Consider the following 25,512-nt stretch of genomic DNA (forward strand, 5'->3'; position numbering starts at 1 on the left):
TTAAGAGCACTTGCTGCTCTTCCAGAAGACCCATGTTGGGTTTCCAGCACCCACATCTTGTCAGGTGGCTCACAATTGCCTACAACTCTAGCTCCAGGGTAACCTTCTTCTGACCTCTGCAGGAACCCACATATGACACATACATACACAAGTATACACACATTCATACTCATATATATAATAAAAAATAAAGACTTCTGAGGAAATCACATAGATCCTAAGGCCTTTGGAAAATTAATGAAACCCAAAGTGAGTCACTGGCCTAAGATTTAGTTCCAAAGAGAGAAGAAAGCAAAGAGTAGTGAAAATACCAAGTGAGAAGGTAAGAAACATACTTTCAAGATTACAATGTATAACAATCCGTTTAACACAATTGTTAGTTCCCTACTGTATAGTATTTCCATTTCAAATATGTATGCTCCCTTCTTTTCAGTTATGAGATTTATGTTTCCAGAGACATCTTCATTAGTCCATAGGCTGGCAAAGGGGACAGTACAGCCTTAATTTTAAACCATCAAATGTGAAACTAGAAATGAGAAGAGAAACTAGACACGGCTGCTGGCAAGTGATTCACCATTGTTGGGGATTTCCCTGAACTTCATTATGACCAATCCCAACAATAAAAATCAATCAAACTATCAGAAAGCCACTGATATTCATAACCAGCCTTGGCAGTCTACCTTAGGAAACTTCTAGCTCATGAACTATCTGCAGAAGAAAGAACAGAAGTTTCACACTTCTTCCAGACCACCAGAAGTCAGTCCATCTCTACTATTGGGCATTTATCAGCACCTGAGTCAGTAGGTGATTCATTTTACACTCAAACACCAAATATTATGGCCGTATCTGTCAATGGTCTGCTTTTCTTTTCCAAGCCCTCCCCAGGCTGGGGACAGAACCAGAGATGGCTCCTGTGGAGCTCGTGATGCAGGCTGTTGTGAGCCGCCTGACATGGGTGCTGTGCTAGGAATTGAATGTGGGACATCTGTACAATTATGAGACACAGTACCTAGACCAAGCAGTGACATTAGGTGCCAACCAGAAGGGTAACTGGTAACCCCAATAACACACACACACACACACAGAGAGAGAGAGAGAGAGAGAGTATACAAAGCAAAAGTTGTCCTGTTGCCACACTGAATGCCCTCAATAAATAGCCTTGCTGCAAAATGTTGTGGGTTGCAGTTAGAGCACACAGTTCCAGGGTTCTTCAGACAGGAAGTACTGGTCAGATGCTAAGGACCTCGCTCCCAGCAAAGATGGCTCACTGTTGTCACCAAAGGGAGTCTACATCTCCATGGAAAGCTGCTGACTTCTCAAAAATTTAAATGTCAATCCACTATCTTCATGCCTGGAAGGGGACCCAGGAGCTAAGGTCAGTCATAGAGCACTTGCTTAATATGCGTAAGGCCCTGGGCTTGGAAAAGGAAATCAGAAGGGTATCATGACAATTACCCTCCTTGCAATGATCAAAAATGTCCTAGGAGGACATTTGGCCTGACCCAACACGTTCTCTGGAACAGAACCACTCAGGGTTGGCCAAGTGTTGACATGAAATGGGATGGAATGGGCTTAAATGGCATTCCTGTTTCATGTTTCCTTTATTCCGTTTCTTCAGCACCAGGAGAAAGCAATTCCACAAATTCTCCACTGCTGATAGAATGGGCTAGCTTCACAAATGTAGCCTTGTCTATGCCAGTGCCCTTATGTTTCTGCTTTGCCCCAGGATGTAAGACAATGGTCCAGACAAAATACACCCTTTATAAAAGCTCTTTTGTTCCAACTTGTGTCTCTCCTGTAAATTGAAGGACCTATGTGCACAATGCTGGTGGGAAACTGGTGACGGCCACTGTAGTGAGCAGACAGTGTGAGTGGTCATCTAATTCCTTGGAGTTGAGGAGGCAGAGAAGTCCAGGTGAAATGAGAGATCTCTTCGCTCAGCTGGCCCTGACAGAGACCATGCCCTAACCTCCAGCAGGAAAGGATGTTGGCAGGGAGTGGCTGGCCTGGTAAGGTGTCAAAGTGGCTATTAAGATATGGCTTCTCTCCAATTTTGATCCCTTTTCTAAGCCCCATAAAATAGGAGCGTCTCGGTGACTGCTAGACGTTGGTGACTTCAAGTATGACTTTTAGTTTCCTGAAGAAATCACTAAGAAACAAAAGCAGGTCAAGGATGTATTCCTCTCAGCAGTAGCCAAGAATCTATGTAAGAAGCCAACCAATAATCCCAGCACTCAGCAGGCAGATTAGAAATCCAAGGCTTGCCTGGACATCATGATGAGTTAGATGCCAACTTGAGCTTTGTGAGACCCTGCCTTAAGCAAACAGTCCAGTTAGCAGAATTAAAGTTCAGAAAGGAAAACAAAGCAAAGGATAACTACTAACAGTGGTTCTCAACCACTTTGGGAGTCAAATGACATTTTCATTTGCCTAAGGCTAGTGGAAGACACAGATATTTACATTATGATTCATAATAGTAGCAAAATTGCAGTTATGAAGTTGCAATGAAAATAACTTTATGGGTCACCACAACATGAGGAACTATACTAAAGAGTCACAGCATTAGGAAGGTTGAGAACCACTGATTTAAAACATAAAGAATTAGAAACCGTATGAATTCTCAACACTATGCCTGCGATATATCTCACAACATTATATTCTCAGCTATATATTTACACAAGCAAAGCAAATTCTACCATTGAAGTACAATTTTAGAGTATGACAGTTGACCACAGAAACACCCATTTGGGTTAAGGCACAACTTCATGTTTCAAAGTGAAGACTTCTGCATCTCAAATTGCCACCCAAATTTCAATAGATGTAGAGAGATTCACTTCCTTCTCAAACCAATACTAAGACATTATCCATGTCAAGTCTAGTATGGAATGACTAACCTCAAATCACCAGGACTTGAGCAGGAATTGGATTAGATTTTTTTTCTTAAATAGCAGCTAATCAAATACTGGCTCACAGTAGGTACCTAATCCTAATGAGCATCTGGTGATAAAGAGTGGCCACAGAAACCACGGCTATCACCTAAACGGAATAAGAGTTTATTCTTGAGCCAAATATGAGCAACTGTGGCTGCGATTCAGGTTGCCCCAAGTAGCATGTTCCAACACAGAACCAGTTTCATTGGGCTTTCATAGTGACAGAATAAAAGAAGTCATAAATCAATGAATCTTTAAATGTCCTACGTGGCCAAAATGTCAGCTAGGTGGGCTAAAGCAAAATGGAGAAGTTCTACAATAGGTTTCAAATGCCACCACATACTAGTCTTTGGATGGAGGAAGCTAATGGCCTATTGATACATTCCAAGAGTTGCTTGTGACAGCCACATGGCTGTTAACTCAAAGGTGGACAACAAACGGCCATGAAGGAGCCTGGAGACATCTCAAGAGGATATGACTATCTGTTCCTGCAACACTGTGACTCTCCACAAGATTTTAATCGCTCTTGAAAACTTTAGGCAGGGGTGTGGCTTTTCTCTGGAAGCTTCAATTCATAGAAGCATACGCTTTAGCGTCAAGCTGCCTGGGTTTAAAACTTCACATTAAACCAGCTGTCAGAACTGCTGCCTCAGAGACCTCATCCACACACTGAGAATGATGCAATTAACAGCCGCAACCACCTCACAGTCAGGCCTTGAGGCGTCAACAGAGTGGTTTCCCAAGTACAGCACCTTAGGCCAGAAAGTGACTTTATCTGAAAACAAAGTCCTTGTAGACATACTTCGTTAAGATGATGTCATTCCAAAATAGGCTAGGCCCCTCATCTGGTGTGACTGGTGTTTTTAAAGGTGAAACTCTGGGTCAGTAGGTAAAGGTGCTTTTCAAATACCCGAGTTCCGTCCCCAGGACACACATGGAAGGAGAGCACCAACTACTACTGTCTTCTGACCTCCACAAACACATAAATAAAGCTATAAATGAATGTAGGTGTCCAAGGTGAACCAGGAGGACATTCAGACACAGCCATGAACATAAACACAGACACGGGGGATGCCCTGTGAAGACAAAGACAGGTCTCAGGGAAGTGTCTGAGTGCCAAGGAGAGAAGTCTGTAGTGTGTCCTGGTCCCCTATAACTGTCCTCAGAGTAAAGGCCCTGCCTGCATTGTCATTGAGGACTTCCAGCCTCTGAAACTAGAAGCACGTTTCCAGTGCTGAAGTCACCCAGCCACAGCCAGCCTGGCACACCAACACAGAAGCCCGAGCCCAAAATGGTCCTCAAAGCTATGTGAAAGAAAGTGTTATCAGTGCCCAAGGAAATTCACAGCTGAGATACACTCTTCTTGTTTTCTTCTTCTTTTCTTGTAGTTTATTTTTTTAATTTCATTTTGCATTCCAACCACAGTTCTCTCATCCCTCCTCCCGCTCCCCTCCTTGGCTCTCCCCCTCAGCCCACCCCTCATCTACTCCTCCCACAGGGTAAGGACTCCCATGGGGGGGTCGACAAAGCCTGGCCTGTTAAGTTGAGTCAGGACCAAGCCCCTCCCCCTGCATGGCTGAGCATGGCAACCCCACATGGGGAAGGGGCTCCAACAAGCTAGCTCACACATCAGGGATAGATACTAGTCCTGCAGTCAGGGGACCATCTGCACAATTGAGACACATTTTTATAAAACTCCAGAATACCCAGGACAAAGAGAGACAGGCTGATCTCAAACGTGGTATGTAACAGAGGCTGCCCTTGAACTCTTAATCTTGCTGCCTCTATCCTTTCAAGTCCTGGGATTACAGACGTGAGTCTCCACACCCAGCTGAGAAAATGTTTTTGAAATAAATCAAGCTATTCCCAAAGGATCAGTTAAACTGACAGCAAATATTTCAGCTTCAGTGACAGAATCTGGATGCTCACAGGGGAAAGTCTTTAGTGTGACGACAGAAACATAATGGCCACCCCAGAATTTCATAGGCGGTGAAAAAAACTCAAACCCTGCCATAGTCCTAAAACAATTTACAAATCTAAGTCACCGGTTTAAAATCTGCCCTCAGGAAGAGCTTTCCGGAGGGACTGGCTACACTGAGGCCCTAGGCCTGGCTGAGGAGTGATCAGCAGTCGATGGCTTGCTGAGAGTGAGTTACTTTTCTGGAGTTGGGTGGAAGATGATCACTGGTAGATTGCACATACAGCCGTGGATGACCTCATACCATGCCCATGTGGACATCGCTAATCGGAATCAGTGCATTAAAATAAATAAGAGCAAGAAGTTGGGAGGGGGATATGTTGGGGAGACCCTGGGAGAAGGTGAAGGGGGGAAAGGTGGATACTATCCAGACACAGCATACACATATATGGACTTGATAGTCCACGAAATACTAAACACATGAATAACTCCAGCCTTGCGTAAACTACTTCCTATTATAAATGGGGAAAAGAGAAGCAGGAATATTCCCTCATTCTTTTTAGAGAGTACAGTTAGCTCAGGATTTAACCTAGGGCTCCATGCATGTGCTCTACCACTAAGTAACAAGTCCAGCCCTCCAGTCCATCTTATAATGCATAAATGACCTTCATGGCCAGATATGAACATGCCATTGACCAAAAGGCAACAAACACAGCAAAGACTCATCAACGTAGATGAGAAGATTCCTTAGGGCATTAGTAAACAAAATAAAAATCAAGTTCCTATGAACAAGTAACAAAGTAACAAATGCTGGAAACAACCCAGGTCCCTGGCAACAGCCAACGGAGTGTCAGAAGTCACACTGTTAGAAATAGATTTAGGTCTGAAAGCCAGTGGCCTACAGTGACAAGCAAGAACACAAGTGAGGCACTGGAATATTACAAGAGAGACCATGGGAGAGGACGCGGTCAGAGTCTGTGTGGACAAAGTCTGAAGACACGCTGGGTGATTGGCACTCGTATATGATGGGATAAGGCTAAGAAGAAGAGCGAGACAAAGTTGCCCAGATGGCTACCTGCAAAGGAAGCGTGGGCGGAGGCCAGTGAGAGGCTCCAGGGAACAGTAGTGCTCACTACACATTGGAAGTGTAGCATTAGCATTCTTCCACATCTACTCACTATTTAACTTTAAAACCCAAAACAACGCTAGAATGAGCCACAGCCCCTGATCAGAAGAACCCTTCCCTCTCTCACCTTCCAAATCGATCGACATTATTGGACGAGGGCCACACGGCTCATGGTTCTACAACCCACCAGACTTTCCTCCAATTCTCCTAAGTGCTGATTTTTAAAAGAAACGCATGCCAAACAGAATCTTTTCATAATTGTGACTACCTCTACCTCATCACATGTTAAAGCAGCCAACACATAATATCTCTCTCTGTAGTGTGTTTCAACCTTAATATATCACAACTACAAGTTTAAAAAAAACTTGAAAGCTTTTGAAATTGCCCACAGGCAATAATATATTTTTTAAAAAATCCAGTGATTTTTGGAAAATTCCCAGCCTTGACAATACAGATTTTATATTGCATGAATTAACTCTTCAACTATTTGTTTGCTTAATTTGTTTTCATTATTGATCTAATCGGTAACCCTTAACTATTACAACTGCATCGTTTTCTTAGACCTCTGTGCCAAAATAACTATTTAGCTCAGCAGAAATGGGAAAGGGGGTGGGTGTTGGTGTCACTGAAATATCATTGTTTGACAAGAAGTATTCAAATGTAATTCGCTGGCAACAAGGCTTTAGGCACCAAGAAACCTAAGACTGTGCTGGGGTAATGAACCCTAACGCCTGAAAGGCACAAGCTCTATTATTCTAGCCTCCGGGGGAGGGAGACCTTTCTTCCACTTCCAACTCTTACAATGCTCTGAGGACACGAAGAAAATTAAATAGAGCCAAAAGCATAAATATTATAAAGGCATATTTTAGCTCAATGAGGTCTACAGTGTTCCAGCCCATGTACTCAAATGCAGAAGAAAGTTTTAATTTAAACTGTATAAAACAAAATACATTTGCATTTTAACTACATAAAATTTAACTAACATACAACCTACAGTATCACTACTTCAATTCTAAGTCTGTCTAAGCTAAATGATCTGGCCATATTTACCCAGTAGACAGGATAATAAAGCCAGCTTAGATAGTACCACTGACCAAGAAACCCACACATCTCAGGTCTCCAAGGACCTAGATGACCTTAGTGAAGTCCAGATCTACTTCACTGTGGATCATAGCAACAGATTATATGAGAAGTTGGATTTAAAAGTTGTACGTTCAAAATGTCCAGAAGATGGCTTCCTTTTTGTAAAGGAATGCTGGTAATCACTACGATATGTCTACCTGAAACAGCATCGGGTCCTCTTCCACTGACAAGCAATGTCCCACTTAACCTTTATCACAAGCAAACTCTAAGGCATAGAATAGGTGACCGCAACGTTCCTCCCCAAATCTGAGGTCTTTCAAATAACCACCAAGGTCCAGAAAAGGACAAGTAATGACTTCAGTGAAAACCTCCCACTCACAAAGGTACAAAGGGCAATATTTGCTGCTTTAGAGTATTAACCACAGCACAGGTAGGCTCTAGAAGTGGTCTGGGCAAAAAGAATGAGCTTAAGGGATTTTCCTTAAGATCATCCCTTCTAAAACAAGAAACCGACACCTCATTTTTAGGAAACAGCAGTTACCAAGCACTTTGTTCCCACTCATAAAGGGTGTATGCTTGTGTATCCTGGGGGTTCACAGCTGTGCGGTTGCATGTGCATCACAAAAAAGGAAGAAATTTCTATAACTTCTACAAGTAAAAGCATTGAAAGAGCTGTTTATAAAAATTGTGGTTTTTATTTTGCTTATCTCCCAATATTGCTTATTTGTAGTACATTGTCCAAAAATGATTAGGCATAAGTTAGAATTTTCCAACTCATAGATCTGTTTGCCCATAAACATGTGTGCCACAAATTGAAAAGTGTGTCCTCATACATTACATAATAAAATTCACTCAGTATCTTCGGTTAGAAGTGATTGGTGCCCACACCAGACAGTCCCTCAAGTAATAAACTTGCTTTGTAGGTATGACTAGACTGTGTGTAGACATTAAGTTGGTGAAAATAAACCTGAGATCTGCTGCAGAGTGCTGAAGAACATAAAACACCATGTAGAAATAAACGCATTAAACGGACCGGCTGCATCTCATTTGAATTGTAAAGTCCCTTTCTGTTCCGAAATCCAATTTACTCAGTAACATGTATTAAACACCTAAAAACGTGAAGCGTCAAAATCAAATCTAATGAAAGCGTTTGCTTTCACAGGGGAGTTCTGGATAAGAGCTCGAGGCACATAGCACTGTCAAAGGAACCAATTCTAAAATGCAATCACTTATAACACCACATCCAGCCGGCTCACCCCACCACCAGAGCCCTTGGAGGTTACAAGTGTGATTGAATTGCTTTCAGGGTGCCCTTAGTTACATCACTGTGATCTCTTAGCCTGAATCCTCTGGGTTCTTCTAGGTGTTCTCAACCTATTGTCCTCATGTTTCCCAAATATCCTGCTGTCCCTGCTTCCTGAGAGTTCCCAACCATGTAAATAAACACAGGCATTTGTTCCCATGAAATACCATCTGCCCTTCAAGTTAATGCAGCGTCCTTCAGGCTAGCACAGCACTGCTGAACAAAGGTGCCAGCATTTACTTCCATTGCAGAATTACCACTCATGCCACAATACTCCATGTTCTCTTTATCCCAGATCCTTTAGGGTAAGAAGTATGGCTTTCCGTTGATGAATCTCCCACTAATTCATGCTCTTTGTCTGGTGCAGGCTATAGACATTTGTTGTTGCTAGCCCAAATGTCCAACGTGGCCTCCTGGCACGACAAAATGCCACTCCCCTCTCCATGCTGCTTATGCTGCAGCCACGGTGACCCCTTGAAAGCAAATGAGGGTCCACAACTCTTAGAAAAAGTCCCAATTCTTAATATAAAGTGCAACACCCCTTTCTAGCTTAGATCTATTCCATTTCCCGGTCTTCCCTTGTTTCTAATCTGTGCCCACCAGATCACAGAATTCCTTCAATTCTTCTAATAGTCCATAATCTATGTTACCCCATTCCCCCTCCAGGAACACACTCCCCCTGCCCCGCATGGCCTGAGTGCACACCGATAATGACCGTTATCCACATAGCCTGTGTGCAGCTCTGTATTTGGGAAGCACAGGACTGAGTTTTGGAGAAGAAAGCTGCCTCAGAACATCTTGGAAGTATAAATCCTACTTTGAGGTCCCCAACATGGTCAGGGACTGGGAACTGCAGTGTGAATTCTAAATGGACAGGCGGTGTAAGCGGCTGTATACAGATGCCATGCAATAAAATTGAGTTGGAATGTGATGTCCTATAAAGATTAATCTTGTGAGATCTTCCTATATCTATTCAAAAAAAGGGGGGACAAAACCAGACCAGGCATGTGTCCACTGCCAAGTGCAGGTGGAGCTCCTTAGAGAAAAGAATCCTAGCAGCTGTTCTCTCTCTGAAGGATGAAGGACCGTAGATCTCTCCACTTATCTTCATCTGGCGTCAGACAGTCATACTATATAAAAAGAGGGTATAGACAGGGCCTTTGTCAAGGTTAAAGAGGATGTATAAGGTTAGGTACAAGAGTAGTGTTTCTGAATTCAGAATGGATATGAGTATCTAGAATAATTAGGACCCAACATTTTTGGGACAAGTGGGCTGAGCTATTTTTGACCTCAGCACTAGGGGCTGTGTCTTAAGAAGCCCATGTGGGCTGGGAAGTAGTAGTGCATGCCTTTAATTCTAGCAACTGGGAGGCAAAGGAAGGCAGGTTTCTATGAGTTTGAGGCCAGCTTGGTCTACAGAGCAAGTTCCAGGATAGCCAGGGCCAAACAGAGAACCCCTACCTTTAAAAGAAAAGAAAAAAGGAGAAGAAACAACAGCCCATGTTGGATTGACAGAGACTGATTTCAAGTACTCCAACATCTAGGACCCAGTTCTCAGCAAGATACTTGGTGGCCTCAGAGCCAATGGGGTGATGACAACAGCAGACTGAGCCTTTTTGCTTGCTTGTGGCAGAATGGCAGTGGCAGCAGCCTCTTCAGGGCCTCTGGCCCTAGTTACAGACAGTATTTTATAGCCCTTTCTAAACAACTCTGGCAAATATAGTGAACCGGCAGCTTGAGAAAGCATCTTAATGGCTTATTCAAGACCACACAATGAATAATAGGTAGAGACTTGGGACAGAAAAAGTGATTCAGTAAAAAAACAGTGGTACATTGTGCCATCAAATACAAGGGGGGAAATCAGGGCGTGGGGCAAGATGGAAAAACCCCCATGAGCTCATTGGCCTGCAACAACCGAGGACTGCTCTCTGCAATGCTATGATGACGTGTGCCCAGTTGTCTGCATAAAGAATCAATGAAGAACAAATGGCCTTTGGTTTAAAGAATATGCCACAGACCAGGGAAATATAACTAGACTTTATTGTCTTTGTGCCTTGACAACATCCTAGAGAGCAGAGCTGGGCTCTGAATTGACTGAGATCTTCCATAAATGGTGTCTAAATACAGGCTACACACCATCCAAATCTCCCCAGAGAAATTCCTATTATGTACAAGGAATGGGGAATGCAGCAAGTCCCTTGACTGGGCAGAACACATTCTCTGCTTAGTGCAACTTTGTATTTCCTGGGTTCAATGCCAGGTGTGTGTTCTCACTAGACCATGCCCCAAGATGCAGAGGTTCTAAGTATATTGAAAACTAAGCTAGTCCTGGGAAGGCACAGGCATGATATTAATAAGGGAATCATTTCAATAAAGACTCCAGTTAAGAGTCAATATTATGGTACTTGGAGTTGCTGTAGCAAAAACAATTACATCTTTTTTTTTAATTACCTTCTGCTGACACACATATTAAAACCAAGAAGAGTTGGGAACTGGCAAGATGGCTCAGGAGGTAATGAGTTTGGTCCCCAGAACCCACTTGGCGTCAGGAAAGATCAAACTCCCAAAAGTTATCAACTGATCTCCACATGCATGTCATGACACATGCACATACATGGACACACATATGCCATACATACATACATACATACATACATACATACATGCACACATCATACATACATCTGGGATACATAACAAAGATCTGGCTAAGATGTAGCACCAGAGACTGTTACTCTGTGGAACTGATAGTGTCAGGGGAACCTCCAAACAGGAAAATAAGTGTATTATAAAATTAGCTATAGTGTGTGTGTGTGTGTGTGTGTGTGTGTGTGTGTGTGTGTGTGTGTACTTTTTACTGTGACTCAGCTAAAAACTCATCTGTCCAGAGACCTCCCCCACAAAATAAACTTAAAATTCGGCACAAAGTTGGAGGTATTGACAAAGTGCTTAGTCAGCCCGTCCACAATACTCCACACATACAGGTGCTCCTTGACTTCACTGGGGTAGCACTGAGACACGCCCGTTGTAAGTTGCAAGTGCAGCTGAGACGCCTAACCTGCATCCCAGCTTAGCCTAGCCTGCCTTAGACAAACTCAAGTACTTACCTAACCCTACAGCTGAGTAAAGCCATCAGCTGCCAAGGCCATTATACAACAAAGTGTCAAATTTCTCCTGTAAAGTGACAGGTGGGTGTTTTGTCGACTGGTTGGACTGTGAAACCGCAAAATACAATATCCAAAATGATCTGGTGACCCAGCAGAGAGATCTCTTGTCAGCATCAGGGGAGAGCATCACACTGAGCACAGCCAGCCCAGATGGGTACCACTTTTGCACTATCATGACCTGGAAGATTCTTAAAGTTAAGTTACTTTGGGCTTGGGATCATCTCTTCATACGTGTTCATTCAGCAGTGACTTCTAGTTATTCTTTAACACATTAACTTTGCTACCTATCAAATTAGAATTTGTGGGTGGGCTTCTTCCTCTGTCCTGTTTGCATTCATACTTCCAAGAGAGCAAATGCCTCACTACTCTACACTTGTACACTAGTTGGCACAGACTAACCCCCTCTGACATTTGACTACCTGCCTTTCTAACTGCCAAAGAACACAGTTCAGCTACCTGCAAGCCCAGACAAACCCACATTCATATAAAAATGTCAGAAATGACACCCTGGAATGAAGAGTCCTTTTAAAATTTTATTTACAGACGGGTTAGTAAGTAAGTCAATATCTAAAAGCAAAATAACGCCATCTAAAGCTGTACCATTTGAGTATGGCTAGTGGCATCACTTGGAAGCGTGTTAAAAATGCAAAACCTGCCTCCCACCAACCAAGTTGAATCAGACTGTCTAAGGGTAGAGTCGAAGCTCCTGTGTTTTAGTTAAGTTTTAAGATGTGTTTTCTTTTAAATCACCTGTGTGTGTCTGTGTGGGAGTATGTGCACATGGGTGCAGGAGTCCACAGAGACCAGATGAGGGCATCACACCTCCCTGGAGGTGGAGTTACAGGCAGTTGTGAGCCCCCAAAGTGACCTATAGTCCTTTTTGAGAGTAGCAGACACTCATTAATCACCCAGCTGTCTCTCTGGCCTTGAACTGGGTTCTCCCCACAATTCTCCCCCACCCAAGATTTATTTATTGTGTATACAGTATTCTGTCTGCATATATGCTTGCAGGCCAGATCTCATTACAGATGGCTATGAGCCACCATGTGGGGGCTGGGAATTGAACTCAGGACCTCTGGAAGAGCAGCCAGTGCTCTTAACCTCTGAGCTACAATTCTTACCTCCCTTCAAGTTTTAAGAACTGCCTCTGTGGTTTGGGCAAGTCCTCCTAAGGGCTGTGTGTTAAAGACTTGGTCCACAGCTTTGCGATGGTGGCAGAGGGATACAGCAATGGTTGGAAGGCCTTGAAGATTATTGAGGACCTTCCCTGGAAGCAGATCATGGGACCCCAGCCCCCTCCTCTCTCCTGCTGAGATGTGCATCCTCATCACAGGCCCAGAGCAACAGGACCAACCAACCAAACACAGACAGCAACCTCACTGCCACAGTGATAGGAAGCTAACCAACATGACCGCTAATTGAAAAACAAGTATTAGACTACAATGAACCATGCCACTGATCTTAACTGAGTAACCATTACACAGAAATAAATGAAAAATGACATAGAGATTAGGGCTTTGCCAGGGTCAATTGGCACATTCTTGCTGCCATATAATTAAAAGTATCAGGAAGGCTGGGCATGGTGGGACACACTCGTAATCCCGAGAGACTGAAGCAGGAGGTTTACTGTGAGTTCAAGACCAGGCTGCATAGTGAGTATCAACACAGCTAGTATTACATAGCAAGACCCTATGTTCAAAATCAAACAACCCCCCCAAAAATGAACAAACAAATTCCATAAACATGCCAGGGAAATGGAGCAGGAAAAATTATACAAGTAACCGAATGGCCAGGATAGGGAATCACCAGAAAAAGCAGCCTAGAACAGGCCTGCACCTGCCACCACACTCTACGCTCTGTTCCCCAAGCCTTCAGGCTCCTTGTGTTTAATGCTCACTGCCCACAGCCCCCCTTTCTTTCCCGGGTGCAATGCCCTCTGAGACTCTAAGAATTATGCTGACAAAAGACTAACCGAGGCAGTTCAGAAAATGTGGCAGAACCTACCGTGGTTGAGGTGTCTGATGCAGTCATTGAGAAGAGCGCTGAACTTCTGCTGCTCGGCGGCCTCGTGGAAACAGAAGTAGGCGTGCCTGAGGTAAGGCTGCCACAGGTACACCGGGAATGCCTTGGGCAGGACCACGAAGGGCTGAGAGTTCTTCTCACTGGAAGCTAGAGAAATAATGGAAGCACGGGTTGTTTTAAAGCATGAGTGTGTATTTCGGTCTGTAAATATTCATTTCAGTCTGTGCAAGTATCTGAACAGTGGCTCCTGGAGGATGCAGGCCACTTCTGACATATCCTTGTATCCTCAGCCCATAGCAGAGTTGTAATATACTAGGAGGCATTCAGTTTCATCATGTTGAATGAACAGTTATGCTCTGTTGATCTCAAAAAGTTTAGAAGCCCTGAAAACACAAGCCCAGGGGGCTACGGGTCTAGCTCAAAGGTTGAGTAGTTGCCCAATATCTGGGTTCAGTTCTATCAACACACAAGCAAGCGAGCGTGGACACACACACACACACACACAGGAGGAGGGCTCTAACTATTTCTTCAAAATCAATTCTGAGAAACTCATGTGAAACCATGCCTCTCTTCAGAAACATACCCAGCCTAATCCTTGCATCCCTACCTATCACGGGACATCACACTTGGTTAAAAGATCCAACTTCTTTCCATAGCCATGGGGAGCACACAGAAACTACAGTGTGCCCTGTGAGGGAAACGGGGGCCTCTGAGAGGCTGGAGCATGCTGGGCATACCAAGAAATGGATCACAAGGGAAGCTTTCAGAACTAAGTCAGCTACTGGAAAATTAATAACCCAAGATAAGAATAGATTTGGTTGAGACAAGTACAGGAACCTGGTTCCACTATCCTGAAATCTGAAGGCAAGAGACAGAATGGCCTGGAAACACAAGCTGAACCCTCCAGTGCTCAGCACAACACCCAGAACATAAGAAGGAATCTATGCATGTACACACAATCACATGAGCAGTTACACACGGAAGAGACTCTCCCTTCTGTGTGGTTGTAAGCTTTGCCTTTTAACTGAGCAAGAGGCACTGGAGAATGCAGACTTCACATACATTCCCAGCCTCCCTTGCAGCATGGTAACCCACTGCTCCTAAGTTCTGGCCAATGGGAAATAACCTGAACTCCCATATCAAACCTCATGCAGGCAATCCTTTAGGAAAGCAACCACCTCCTCCTCTTCCTCCCCTTTCTCCTTCATGCTACATGGAAGGAGCCATAGCTCTAGTACTCATATTGCTGTTAGAATAACAAGTGCTAATAAGTGCCCAAACTTAAAAGAGGAGAAAGCCAGGGGAGTCCAAGTGACAAATATGTGTGCCTGCCGCACTAATCCTGGAGCAGCGCTCAAATACTTAGAGGAATATCATAAAACCTTGCATACTTAATAACTTGAATGTTATCATGTGCAGAAACCAGGTTCTAACTAATGAAATACCAATGACTGACTCACTGTAGTAAAGCATGGGGACAGTTCCGACAGTTCACACGGGCAGAACATTCCACAGAGAACATACATTGATCCACGCATCCAGTGCCTCTCCTCAAGCAACATGAGTGCCTCCCTGTTAAAACGTGTTTAAATTTGTTCTTCCAGGTAGAACACCATGGGGTAGATCTGATTAACATGGTTTATGAAGCAAGTCTTCATGCCCTTTCCAAGATGTCACAATTTTGTACAAACGGCAAAAAGGAACTCTGACTGACTCTATATTCAAATGCTTCAGGAGTCCCTATAAAATCCAAACATATTAACCTCTAGTTACTTCTCACTAAACCCTCCATAACAGTTTTCTAGACTCCATCCATCTACATTTTTTTCTGAGTTGATTTATTTCACAAATGATCTACTGTGGAATATTCTATTTTTAAAATTCAGCAGGCCAAACCATACAATAAAAATAGTCATTGAAATGCTATGCATGAAGCCCTGGGCTATCTAGGCATGAGTCACAGGAGCTTTATGCTTTTCATTCCTTCTGATATGATTTCAACAGTAAATCTATGAGTGTATTGTTCTGACAGATAACACTGGAAAGTTCTGGAGAGAGTCTCAAGAATCAACATGCTTATATTCTCATTTTTAGCTGAAGGTACACAGCCAACATGGCAGATAGGTAGATGTTGGAAGAAAATGGCATGTATTTTCTAAGCAGGGAGCACAAAGCATTGCTTCAGCTTGAATTATTTAGTAATAATTTGATAATCTAGTTTTATGGTCCATGTACTATCTATAATTGTATTATTAAAAACACCACACTAAGCAATCTACACCGGAATAACAACTGGTGGAATGATTATATAGTTCTCCACAAATTCTAATGAAATGATGATGCCCATTAATAAGACCCAGGGCTCTCTTCAAGAAAGCAAGTAATGAATGTGTGGTGTGATTTACACAAAGGCAGATGGAGTTATTATATTATGCACAGTTCATGAATTTCTATGAAATGTCCTATTTAGCCTATATAGTATCCATCATTTTCTCTACATAAAACTAAATGAAATGAATGAGAATCAAAAGAATTTTAAAGCTGGAAAGATTATTCCAAAATTTTCAAGTTCAAGGCTCCATTTTAAAACGGAAGAAACAGAAGCCAGGGCCTGCTGCCCTGAAAACATTGGCTAAGGCACAGTGGGAACCATGTCCAGAGCCACGCCCCAGTTCTCAGGCCAATGCATCGCTATTTATAGACACGACAACAAAGGCAGCGCTTCCTTTTACTCTGTAGCTATGAGTTCCTGTAGCATTTATTTAAAATGTGTGTGGTTTTTGCCAATTTAGAATATTTTATTGCACATCACTATAAAATGAGAAAATAATCCCTAGCAGGTCAAGACTTGCTTACCGAAAAATGAAACTGTACATGTCACATAGGATGCCTGACTTGTGTATTTCTGCTGTCTTGAGTGTTGTTATCAAATTCTACAGTCTATCCCTAAAGCTCTAAAATACCTGACCAAGAACATATTTCCAATGCCATAAACACAGAAACTGCCTGTGTGGCTCTGTGGATGTGAATAGAAATGGTGTGATGTCGACCTAGCATAAGCAAACTCCACTTTCTGAATATGGAGTGTCTGGATTTAGCCCAGGGCTCCTCCACCTTGGCATTACTGGTACCTTAGGCCACTACCCCTATGCATTGTGGGTTGTTTAACAACATCACTGGTCTAAATTCTACATCACTCACCTTCCAAGTCTCCAAACAGGGAAAGACAAAGCTACTTACCAATGGGGTCTGGGAAATGCTTATCAGACAGGAGATTATATTCTTCTTCTGAGGTTAAGACCTTGCCTGCAGCTGGAAGAATTCGGCTTTTAGGAACAGCTCCTCTCTGATAGGCCTAAAAAGAAAAGACATGAATGAATGATCTCCCCCAATACATATATTTGAAAAAAATGTCAGAAATATTTTTTAAAACTCAAACAAGTCCAGACACATATATCCAGTGATATATGTCATTTACTTATATACATACATATATTGGTTTGCATTCTTGCTGCTTACAAAGTGGTATTTTTTACTTCTGTTTAATGGTCACTCTCACAATGGTAAACCAGAGCTCCTAATGCCAAGGAGACTCCCGGGAGGTTTGTTCTTAAGTGGTAAAACAGAATATCAGTAACTCTATGTCTGTATCATGTTCTCCACTTCAGACACTGATGTCTCTGACTCATTTTGATAACCACAAAGTTCACAATCTCTCTCTCTCTCTCTCTCTCTCTCTCTCTCTCTCTCTCTAGCGCGCACACTGCACAAAGTACTCTGCTGACGTGAGTCACATAAGATGCTGAGCAACACTGTAACTACACGTAACTACAATGATGGTTACCATGGAGTTACACTGAAAACAAAAAGATGTTGCCATAATAAGCGCGCGGTCATTTGTCCTCAGATATGGCTGGAATTTTTGCAATGAAGTCATTGAGATGGAAATGCCGTTTTATGACATCAGCAGACATTCTGGCCAGCAGATAAGCCATTCTGCTGTCTGAGAAACACAAATGAGATCCAGTGCCCCGCTAAGTGCCTATGCCGACATACCCCAGGGACAAACAGGTGAGATGAAATGCAAGTGTGTGCCTCTGATGGGCAGGCTGGTCGTCAAGACAAATTATTGAAAGTAGCAACTTGAGGGCTAGTTGAGAATTGAAACCAAGAAGCTGTAGGACCCAAAATCTAAAATGTGCCCTTGGGAATATCTAAAATAACATTGATCTGGGCAACAAACCCAAAATAACAATAACACATTCTCCATCTGTAAGATGGTGCCTGGAGAGCCCCAAACAAAACAAATACACGGAGTGCTACAAAACTTTGGTACTTGGAAGAACTAGCAATCCACTACTCAAACACACTGGGGACCCAGAGCATAGCAGAAGAATCTACGATGATTTTGAGATAGTGTGAAGCAATTGATTCAGACAGGACTCAACTGAGAATTTTGTTTGGGGTTATAATAAGCTTCTAAATACATTGTATCGTTTGATCCTCAAAACAGCACTATAAATTAGATATTACCTCCATTTTACAAGTGAGAATACTAAAACTCACAGAGGTCCAATAACATGCAATGGCCCAGTGGTGAGTGACAGATTCCAGACTCATCCTTGTATCTATCAAGCCACTAGCAAGTGTAAGTGAAATTAGGATGAATTATGAAATGGGAACTCTTTGCTATCCCTCTGGCCACTACCAAATTGGACTCTCAACAAATAACAAGACATTAGCAAATAGGTCATGTCTAACTCTTTAAAATCATTTATATTTACTTTATGTGCACTGATGTTTTATCTGAATGTATGTCTGTGTGAGGGTGTCAGATAACTAGAGTCACAGACAGTTGTGAGCTGCCATGTGGTCGCTGACAACTGAACCCTGGTCCTCTGTAAGAGCAGCTGGTGCTCCTAACCACTGAGCCATCTCTCCAGCTAATGTCTAACTCTTACATGTGATTTTAAGAAATACTTCTATAAATTAACAAACAGGACCTTGCTATAATGTCCAACAATGATGACAAACTACATGGTCTTTTCATTTAAATACCCAGGTGGTTTTTAGAACTATTTAATCATTATCAAATTTACTCATCATAACTTTATAACCTAAACAAATTATTTGAAAATAATGATCAAAGAAAAGAGAGAATAAATTTTAAATTGAGGGAAAACATCTCCAAATGTGAAAAAAGAAAGAAAATCACCAAAATGTAATTCACAAGAAATTTCTTTTACTGTTAAATGTGGGTGAAAAACTCAATTAATCTGGGCTGGGAAGATGGCTCAATGGTTAAGAGTACAGCTACTCTTCTGGAGGACCAGGGTTCAAATCCCAGCACCCACATGGTAGCTCACAACAGTTTGTGACTCTAGTTCCAGAAGACCAGACCCCCTCACACAAAGATACATACACACAAGCAAAACACCAGTGCACATAAAATAAAAATTATTTTAAAAAAGGAAAATTCAATAAATCTAATAACATGGTCTCTCAATTAGTAGCAATCATATCAACAATTTCTCTGTTCTGGACTAAACCATGGGCTAGCCATTTGCTTGATGTTTCAATGTATCCGTGTATTTCTTTCTAAGGGGTTCTACTTGCCATTCTGAGAAGAGAAAACTGAGGCTAAAGGAGATACATAACTTAGCTAAAAGCATGTATCTGGTAACTGTCAAAGGTGTAATTCAAAGCCCATAATGTTAACTACCCATTGAGATTCTGTACCTCCTCAGCCTTCTAAGGGGACATTTTAGGATATCTATGAAAAGCCTATGATAATTTATAGTGTGTTGACAATTGGGGCTGTGGACTGAATATAATCCTAATATAGGTGAACATTTCAAAGGTACTCGAGACTGGCTTTGGATAAGAAATGTGTATGATATGAGGTTTCAAAGGATCTACTGTGATCATTGGTACTCACTCCTCAGCTCAGCTGAGGCTCAGAGACAGGTAAGTCTCTTGTCCACATTTTACTTCTAGTGTGTGGCACAACTTGACCTAAACTTTGGATTTCCAAATTCACTCCTCGGTGTCCTTTCTAATCTAGCTGCACATAGCCTCTCTAGGATGGAAGAAAGCGGGAGCATTGAAATCTGAAGTCCTCCATGTATGGATGCTTTTCAAACCTAGGCTCATTTTTTTGCCTTTGTACAGACAAGGCAAATGATGAGGAAAGGTTTAACTAAATAAGTCCCTAACTCTAAGTGCAATGAAATATCCAGAGTGCACTTTGTGGGAACCCTGCAAATGCAGGCACTGTCTTACCGAATACTAACTTCTCAGCCATGTATCATATGTGATGTTTAAGGTGGGACAATACAGAGACAAAGCAGAGGGAACAGTGACAAGCCAGGGACTGAGAAGAACCTTGAGGTTGAATGAATGATCCCCGAAAAGCCTCCTACACCAAATACAGTCACTTAGCACAACCTGTTCCCACACTCGTCTGCCACCACTTTTCCCAAGCCTATCTCTTCCCTAGTCGGCAGGCATGTGTCTGATCAACTGCTGTTCATTCAGATCCGTATAAGACACTTGGCAAACAGTAGACACTCAACAAATGTCTATTAATTGAGAAGAGTACCCAATCCATCAGTTGCCAAGGCCAGGCATGTCAATTAACACAGCCAAAGTTTTGAGTTATTGCAAGTACTGGGGGTAGCATGGGCGTATCTTACCTCTTTGTTCTCATAGCTTTCCACAGCAAAGTCATTTTTAACCACAACATATCTGTCCTTCCATTTCCTGATGTCTTCAGCAAACTGTGAGAGCTCAGCTTCATACAAAACAGTTCCTGGTTCCAACGGAGGCTTAAAGAAGATGACTATGATTAGTTGTCACAAGAGATAATATACCTTGCTAACAATACATTATTCATGATATTCAGGGAATAATTTAGAAAATCATGGTATGCAGCGATACTGGGGAAATTGTTGCTTTCTTTTAGATACCATAAAATTCCCTTCTTATTCCTTTAAAGAAAAGGCAGACACTTGTCACATGGTATTTTTGTGATTCTCATTTCCCCCATACATGGATTAGGAATGAGAGCATGTGGTAGAAGGACTATCCCTTTGCATGCATGTGGCACTTAATAAATGCTTGATAAAATGTAGACAAGAATGAGTGAGGCAGTGCAATGAGTTCACGTACAGCTGTCTACTGCAACTCACTGACATGCCTCAAGGTTAGTTCTAGAATCAGTCAGCTGTTTTCCTATTGTCCTGGTTTCACTTCTGTCATGATTTAAAAAATACCTTGACTTTCTAAAGCAAATTTAAGAATAAAGATGTTGTTTAGCTTACAATTCCAGGCTACAGTCCATCATTTCAGGGAATTTACGGTGGCAACTGAAGCAGCTAGTCATATCAAATCCAGTGAAGAGCAAAGGGAACAAGCATTTGCATGCTTGCTTGCTCTCTTGCATAGCTCAATGGTGCTGGGAGACTGATTCTTCCCATGTCAATCGACAAGTAAGACAATCTCCAAGAGGCATAATGTGATGGTTTGAATGAGAATGACCCCCACAGGAACTGCTTGGGAAGGATGAGGAGGAGTGGCCTTGATGGAGGACGTGTGTGGCTTTAAAGTATGTTGGAGGGGGACAAGCTTTGAGCTTTCAAAAAGCTTACACCATTCCAAGTCTCTATCTTTCTCTGCCTGTGGCTGTATCTCAAGATGTGAGCTCTCAGCTACTGCTCTAGTGCCATGCCTACCTGACTGCTGCCATGTTGCCTGCCACAATGGTCATGGGCACTAGCCCTCTGGAACTATGAGCCCTAAACAAACTCTCTTCTATAAGTTGCCTTGGTCATGGTGTATTATTGCAACAAGAGGAAAGTACCTAAGACACAAGTCCACAGGCCAACTTGATGCAAATAATTCCTCATTAGCGGTCTCTTCCCAGTGATTCTAAGCTTTATCAAATTGACAGTTCTGCCACATATGGTGGCCCACGCCTTTAATCCCAGCACTTGGAAGGCAGAGGCAGGTGGATCTCTGAGTGTTCCAGGCCAGACAGGGCTACATAGAGAGACGCTGCCCCAAACAAATAATAACTGACAGTTCAAAGCAACTATCTTTTCCAAAAGCAGTAGGGACCTAGGCTATGAACACTTTACCCATCTCCCTGCTTTTTAAGGACTGCATCTTGGTTGAAAAACAAGGCAAGCCAGCAACAATCAGTTCAACTTCTTGCATTCATGAGCATCTCTCGTCAGCCTTGGCGTATGCGCCATAGAGAATTTTCTGTTAGGTTCCTCATTAGATCTTTACTGAGTTTTCTGTATAAGGAAAACCCTCATCCTGTTTTGCTACCTAATTCCCATATTATTGCAACACACAGGAGTGTGCCTCTTGTCTTACATGCCACTGGCATCACACTGATTCTCCTTGTTAAACAAACATACTGTCTTCAAAATGTATCACTTTAAATATATATATATATACATACATACATACATACATATATATATATATATGATTCATATGGAAGAGACGGGCCTATTTCTTTTAAGATTCATCTAAGGAATGAAATAAATTCCATTCCGAATTCCAGGGCTTGAAGACTGTCCTGACAGATGAAGAGGCAACCTCCTATCTCGCCTTATTAACAGATAAAAAGGACTTCACTCTTTAAAAGAGGCTGAAAGCAACTTTATAGTCCTTACCTGCAGTTTTCCTCAGACCTGGGCCACTCAATCAAAACTGTAGTCTCTTGCTAGACCTACCGTGTCTGAGTCTCTAGGTTCAGGATTTGCACTGGTTTTGCTTAAGGCAGGAGTCTATTGTCCAGACTGGTGCCCAGGTCCTGGGATCAAGCTATCTTCTCTCCATTGTCTCCCCAGGGCTGAGCTACAGTCACAACCACCACACCTGTTTGGAACTTGTATCCTTTTCTTTTCTTTCTTTAAATTTCTTTATACATTTTATGAGTACAAGTGGCTCCCCTGTGTGTGTGCCTATGCACCATGTGTGTGCTTGGCACCCACAAAGGACAGAAGAGGGCATCACACCCTTGGGAACTTGGGATCTGGAGTTTGGGATTTTGTGAATCACCCTGTGGCGCTTGGAACCAAACCCAAGACCTCTGAAAGAGCAACACGTGCTCTTAATTGCTAAGCATCTCTCTAGCCCCCGAACTTGCATCCTTGACATGCTCCCTAAATTCTGAGGCTATTTTGTGGGATCCCCACACTGTTAAATTCTCAGGTTAACTCTGCCTCTCAGCTGTCGCTGGACCACTCATTGCTCCTTCCTTTCTTGACTCATTTCTCCTATTTCTCAGGGTGTTTCCTCTGAGTGCTTTTGTCTGAACTCTCTCTTCTTCGGGATCTACAAATGTTGCTGAGGCTGGTGTTTCTGTCTCCATCCTTCCTCCTGCTTTTGGTTATAAACTAACAATCCCAGCCTACAACTGTCTCCTGAGCTCCAGGTCAAAACAACCAACCACCTGGCAAACACATCCACAGATGCATATAAAACCATCACCACCACCACCATCTCCATCTCAGGAGCTAGAGAGCTGGCTCAGTGGTTAAGAGTGCTAACTGCTCTTGGAAAGGATCCAAATTCAGTTCCCAGCATCCACACCAGATGACTCACAACCACCTGTAACTCCAGCTCTACCTAAGTGGACTCCCTAGGCACCTACACACACACACACACACACACACACACACACACACACACACACACACACACACAAATTCTCTATGTGGTCGTTTGAATAAAAATGGCCCCCATAGGGAGTGTCGCCATTAGGTGTTCTTGTTGGAAGAAGTGTGTCTCTCTTTTCCTGCTGCCTGTGGATCAAGACGTGAGAACTCTCAGCTCCTTCTCCAGCACCATGTCTGCCTGCATACACCCATGCTTCCCACCACGATGATAATAAACTAAACTCAGAATGGTAAGCCAGCCCCAATTAAATGTTTCCCTTTATAAGAGTTGCTGTGGCCATGGTGTCTCTTCACATCAATAGAAACCCTAACTTAGACACTCTATATTTGGTGCCCTGTCACAGGACTTCCCATCACATTTAAAATCAAGCCCTTATAGTGGACCTACAGGCTCTGGTTCCTGTCTCCATGCAGTCACTGCCCACCACTCCCCCTCACTCGCAGAGCTCCCAGCAGGCCGGTAGTCTCAGTAGAGGGTCTTTCCACTTCCTGCTCCATCTTCTTGGGATACTCCTTCCACGGCTATTTGCCATCAGATACCACATCATCTCTACAGAGGACTTCCTTCCCAACCAACATCCCCCAAGGAAGACTCTTGCTTCATTTTCTCTGTGGCTTTTATCATTACCTCACCATCACCTGCTGTCAATTCTCCCATTGTTTATTGTCCGTCTCCTACATTTTAACATAAACTCCAGGAAAGTAGGGAGCTTGTTTTGAAACAAACATACCAGATCAAAGATGCTTCAGAGGAAATCATGTTTGATCGTTGACCAAAACAAACCTAATCATAATTTTTTTTAGACTGAACTTCACAACAGCAAGCTAAATTTCCTGGTATCAAAACATCAATGGGAAAAAAATTGTATATAATGAGATTTGAACCCATCTAGCTTTTTTTCATATAGATCACACAATAAACAAGAAATCATACATATTCTCACATTAAGGCAGTGTTTTTTTAGCATAAAATGATTTTAGTGTAGTTTCAAAAACTATAATTCAGATCACTGAAATATTAGCAGCATCCTACCTTCGTCTTCAGGAGCTGGGACGTTGAATCTCTTTGCTGCTCCACCTCACTGCGTACGTGATTACAGAAAGCCACAGAATACTGGCGGCTGTAGTAGGGACTGAAGTTTTTGATAGAAGCCTCGGTTTTTCCTGGAAAAATACAAAAATCAGAATTTTGAAATATAGCATGCCTTACAGAATAGATATCAAACTACTTTGAATACCCCCCCCAATCTCTCAAACACCACCATTGACCAGGTTTGTTACCGGCCTGTATTACTTGGGAATTCTGGGGATGCTGCTACCTGCTTCACCTGCTCCCAACCCTCTCTTACTTTCTAGTGTCACTCTGAAGTGCTCAGAGTCCCCAGGGACCATGCAGTAGTAGAAACGGTCTTATTCGGTGTACATTTTACTCACTGCTGTGACTGTAGGAATAGTTTACCTTGCCTCCTATCCACTCTAGCATGGTATTTATCCTCCTACACGACAGCAATCCCACAGCCCACCCTTCCACATCTCTCGTTTTTTGGTTCAGCACCTAAAAGCTGAGCCTCGAGTCTTTTGCCTCCACAGTCCAAGAGAAAAACACAGTACAGAGGTGGAAAGATGGCTCAGTTGGAAAAGTCCTGCCTATGCAAGCGCGAAGACCTGAGTCTAGATCCCAACATCATGTAAAAAACAAAAAAAAACAAAAAACAAAAAACCTGGGGCTGGGAGATGGAGACAGAGAGACAGGGACTCGCTGGCTAGAAGATGAGCTACATTTGCCAGATTCAGGTCCAATGAGAAACCCTGTCTCAAAACAAACAAACAAACAACAACAAAAAAAAAAAACGTGGAGAGCAACTGAGGAAGTCACTTGACATCCACCTCTGACCTCCATACACACACACACACACACACAGGGAGGGAGGGAGGGAGGGAGGGAGGGAGGGAGGGAGGGAGGGAGGGAGGGAGGGAGGGAGGGAGGGACGGACGGACGGACGGACGGACGGACGGACGGACGGACGGAGGGACGGAGGGACGGAGGGACGGAGGGACGGAGGGACGGAGGGACGGAGGGACGGAGGGACGGAGGGACGGAGGGACGGAGGGACGGAGACATGCTCCTGAGTCCACATTGTTCTTTGAGTTAGGGGACATTAAAGCATAATCCTGAAGGTTATCACCACCCTGACCAGCAATGATATTTTGGTCTCTTGATACCACGGGTGAATTCTGCTGTCAATCATGTAGGACCTGCAGTTGGAG

General features: G+C 43.0%; 1 protein-coding gene across 1 annotated transcript in view; it reads right to left on the reverse strand.

Annotated features, from left to right (window-relative positions):
- Niban1 (niban apoptosis regulator 1) overlaps positions 1–25,512 on the reverse strand; it is a 145,447-nt gene that overhangs the window by 54,707 nt on the left and 65,228 nt on the right. Inside the window, exons 2-5 of the mRNA XM_005071273.4 lie at positions 24,278–24,408; positions 20,245–20,376; positions 16,790–16,904; positions 13,532–13,696 (exon numbers count right to left, since the gene is read on the reverse strand). Of these exons, the coding sequence (XP_005071330.1) occupies positions 13,532–13,696; positions 16,790–16,904; positions 20,245–20,376; positions 24,278–24,408 (543 nt within the window). The remainder of the gene's footprint in view (positions 1–13,531; positions 13,697–16,789; positions 16,905–20,244; positions 20,377–24,277; positions 24,409–25,512) is intronic.

This window comes from Mesocricetus auratus, unplaced genomic scaffold, assembly GCF_017639785.1.
Source record: "Mesocricetus auratus isolate SY011 unplaced genomic scaffold, BCM_Maur_2.0 Super-Scaffold_100676, whole genome shotgun sequence".
Lineage (NCBI taxonomy): Eukaryota > Metazoa > Chordata > Mammalia > Rodentia > Cricetidae > Mesocricetus > Mesocricetus auratus.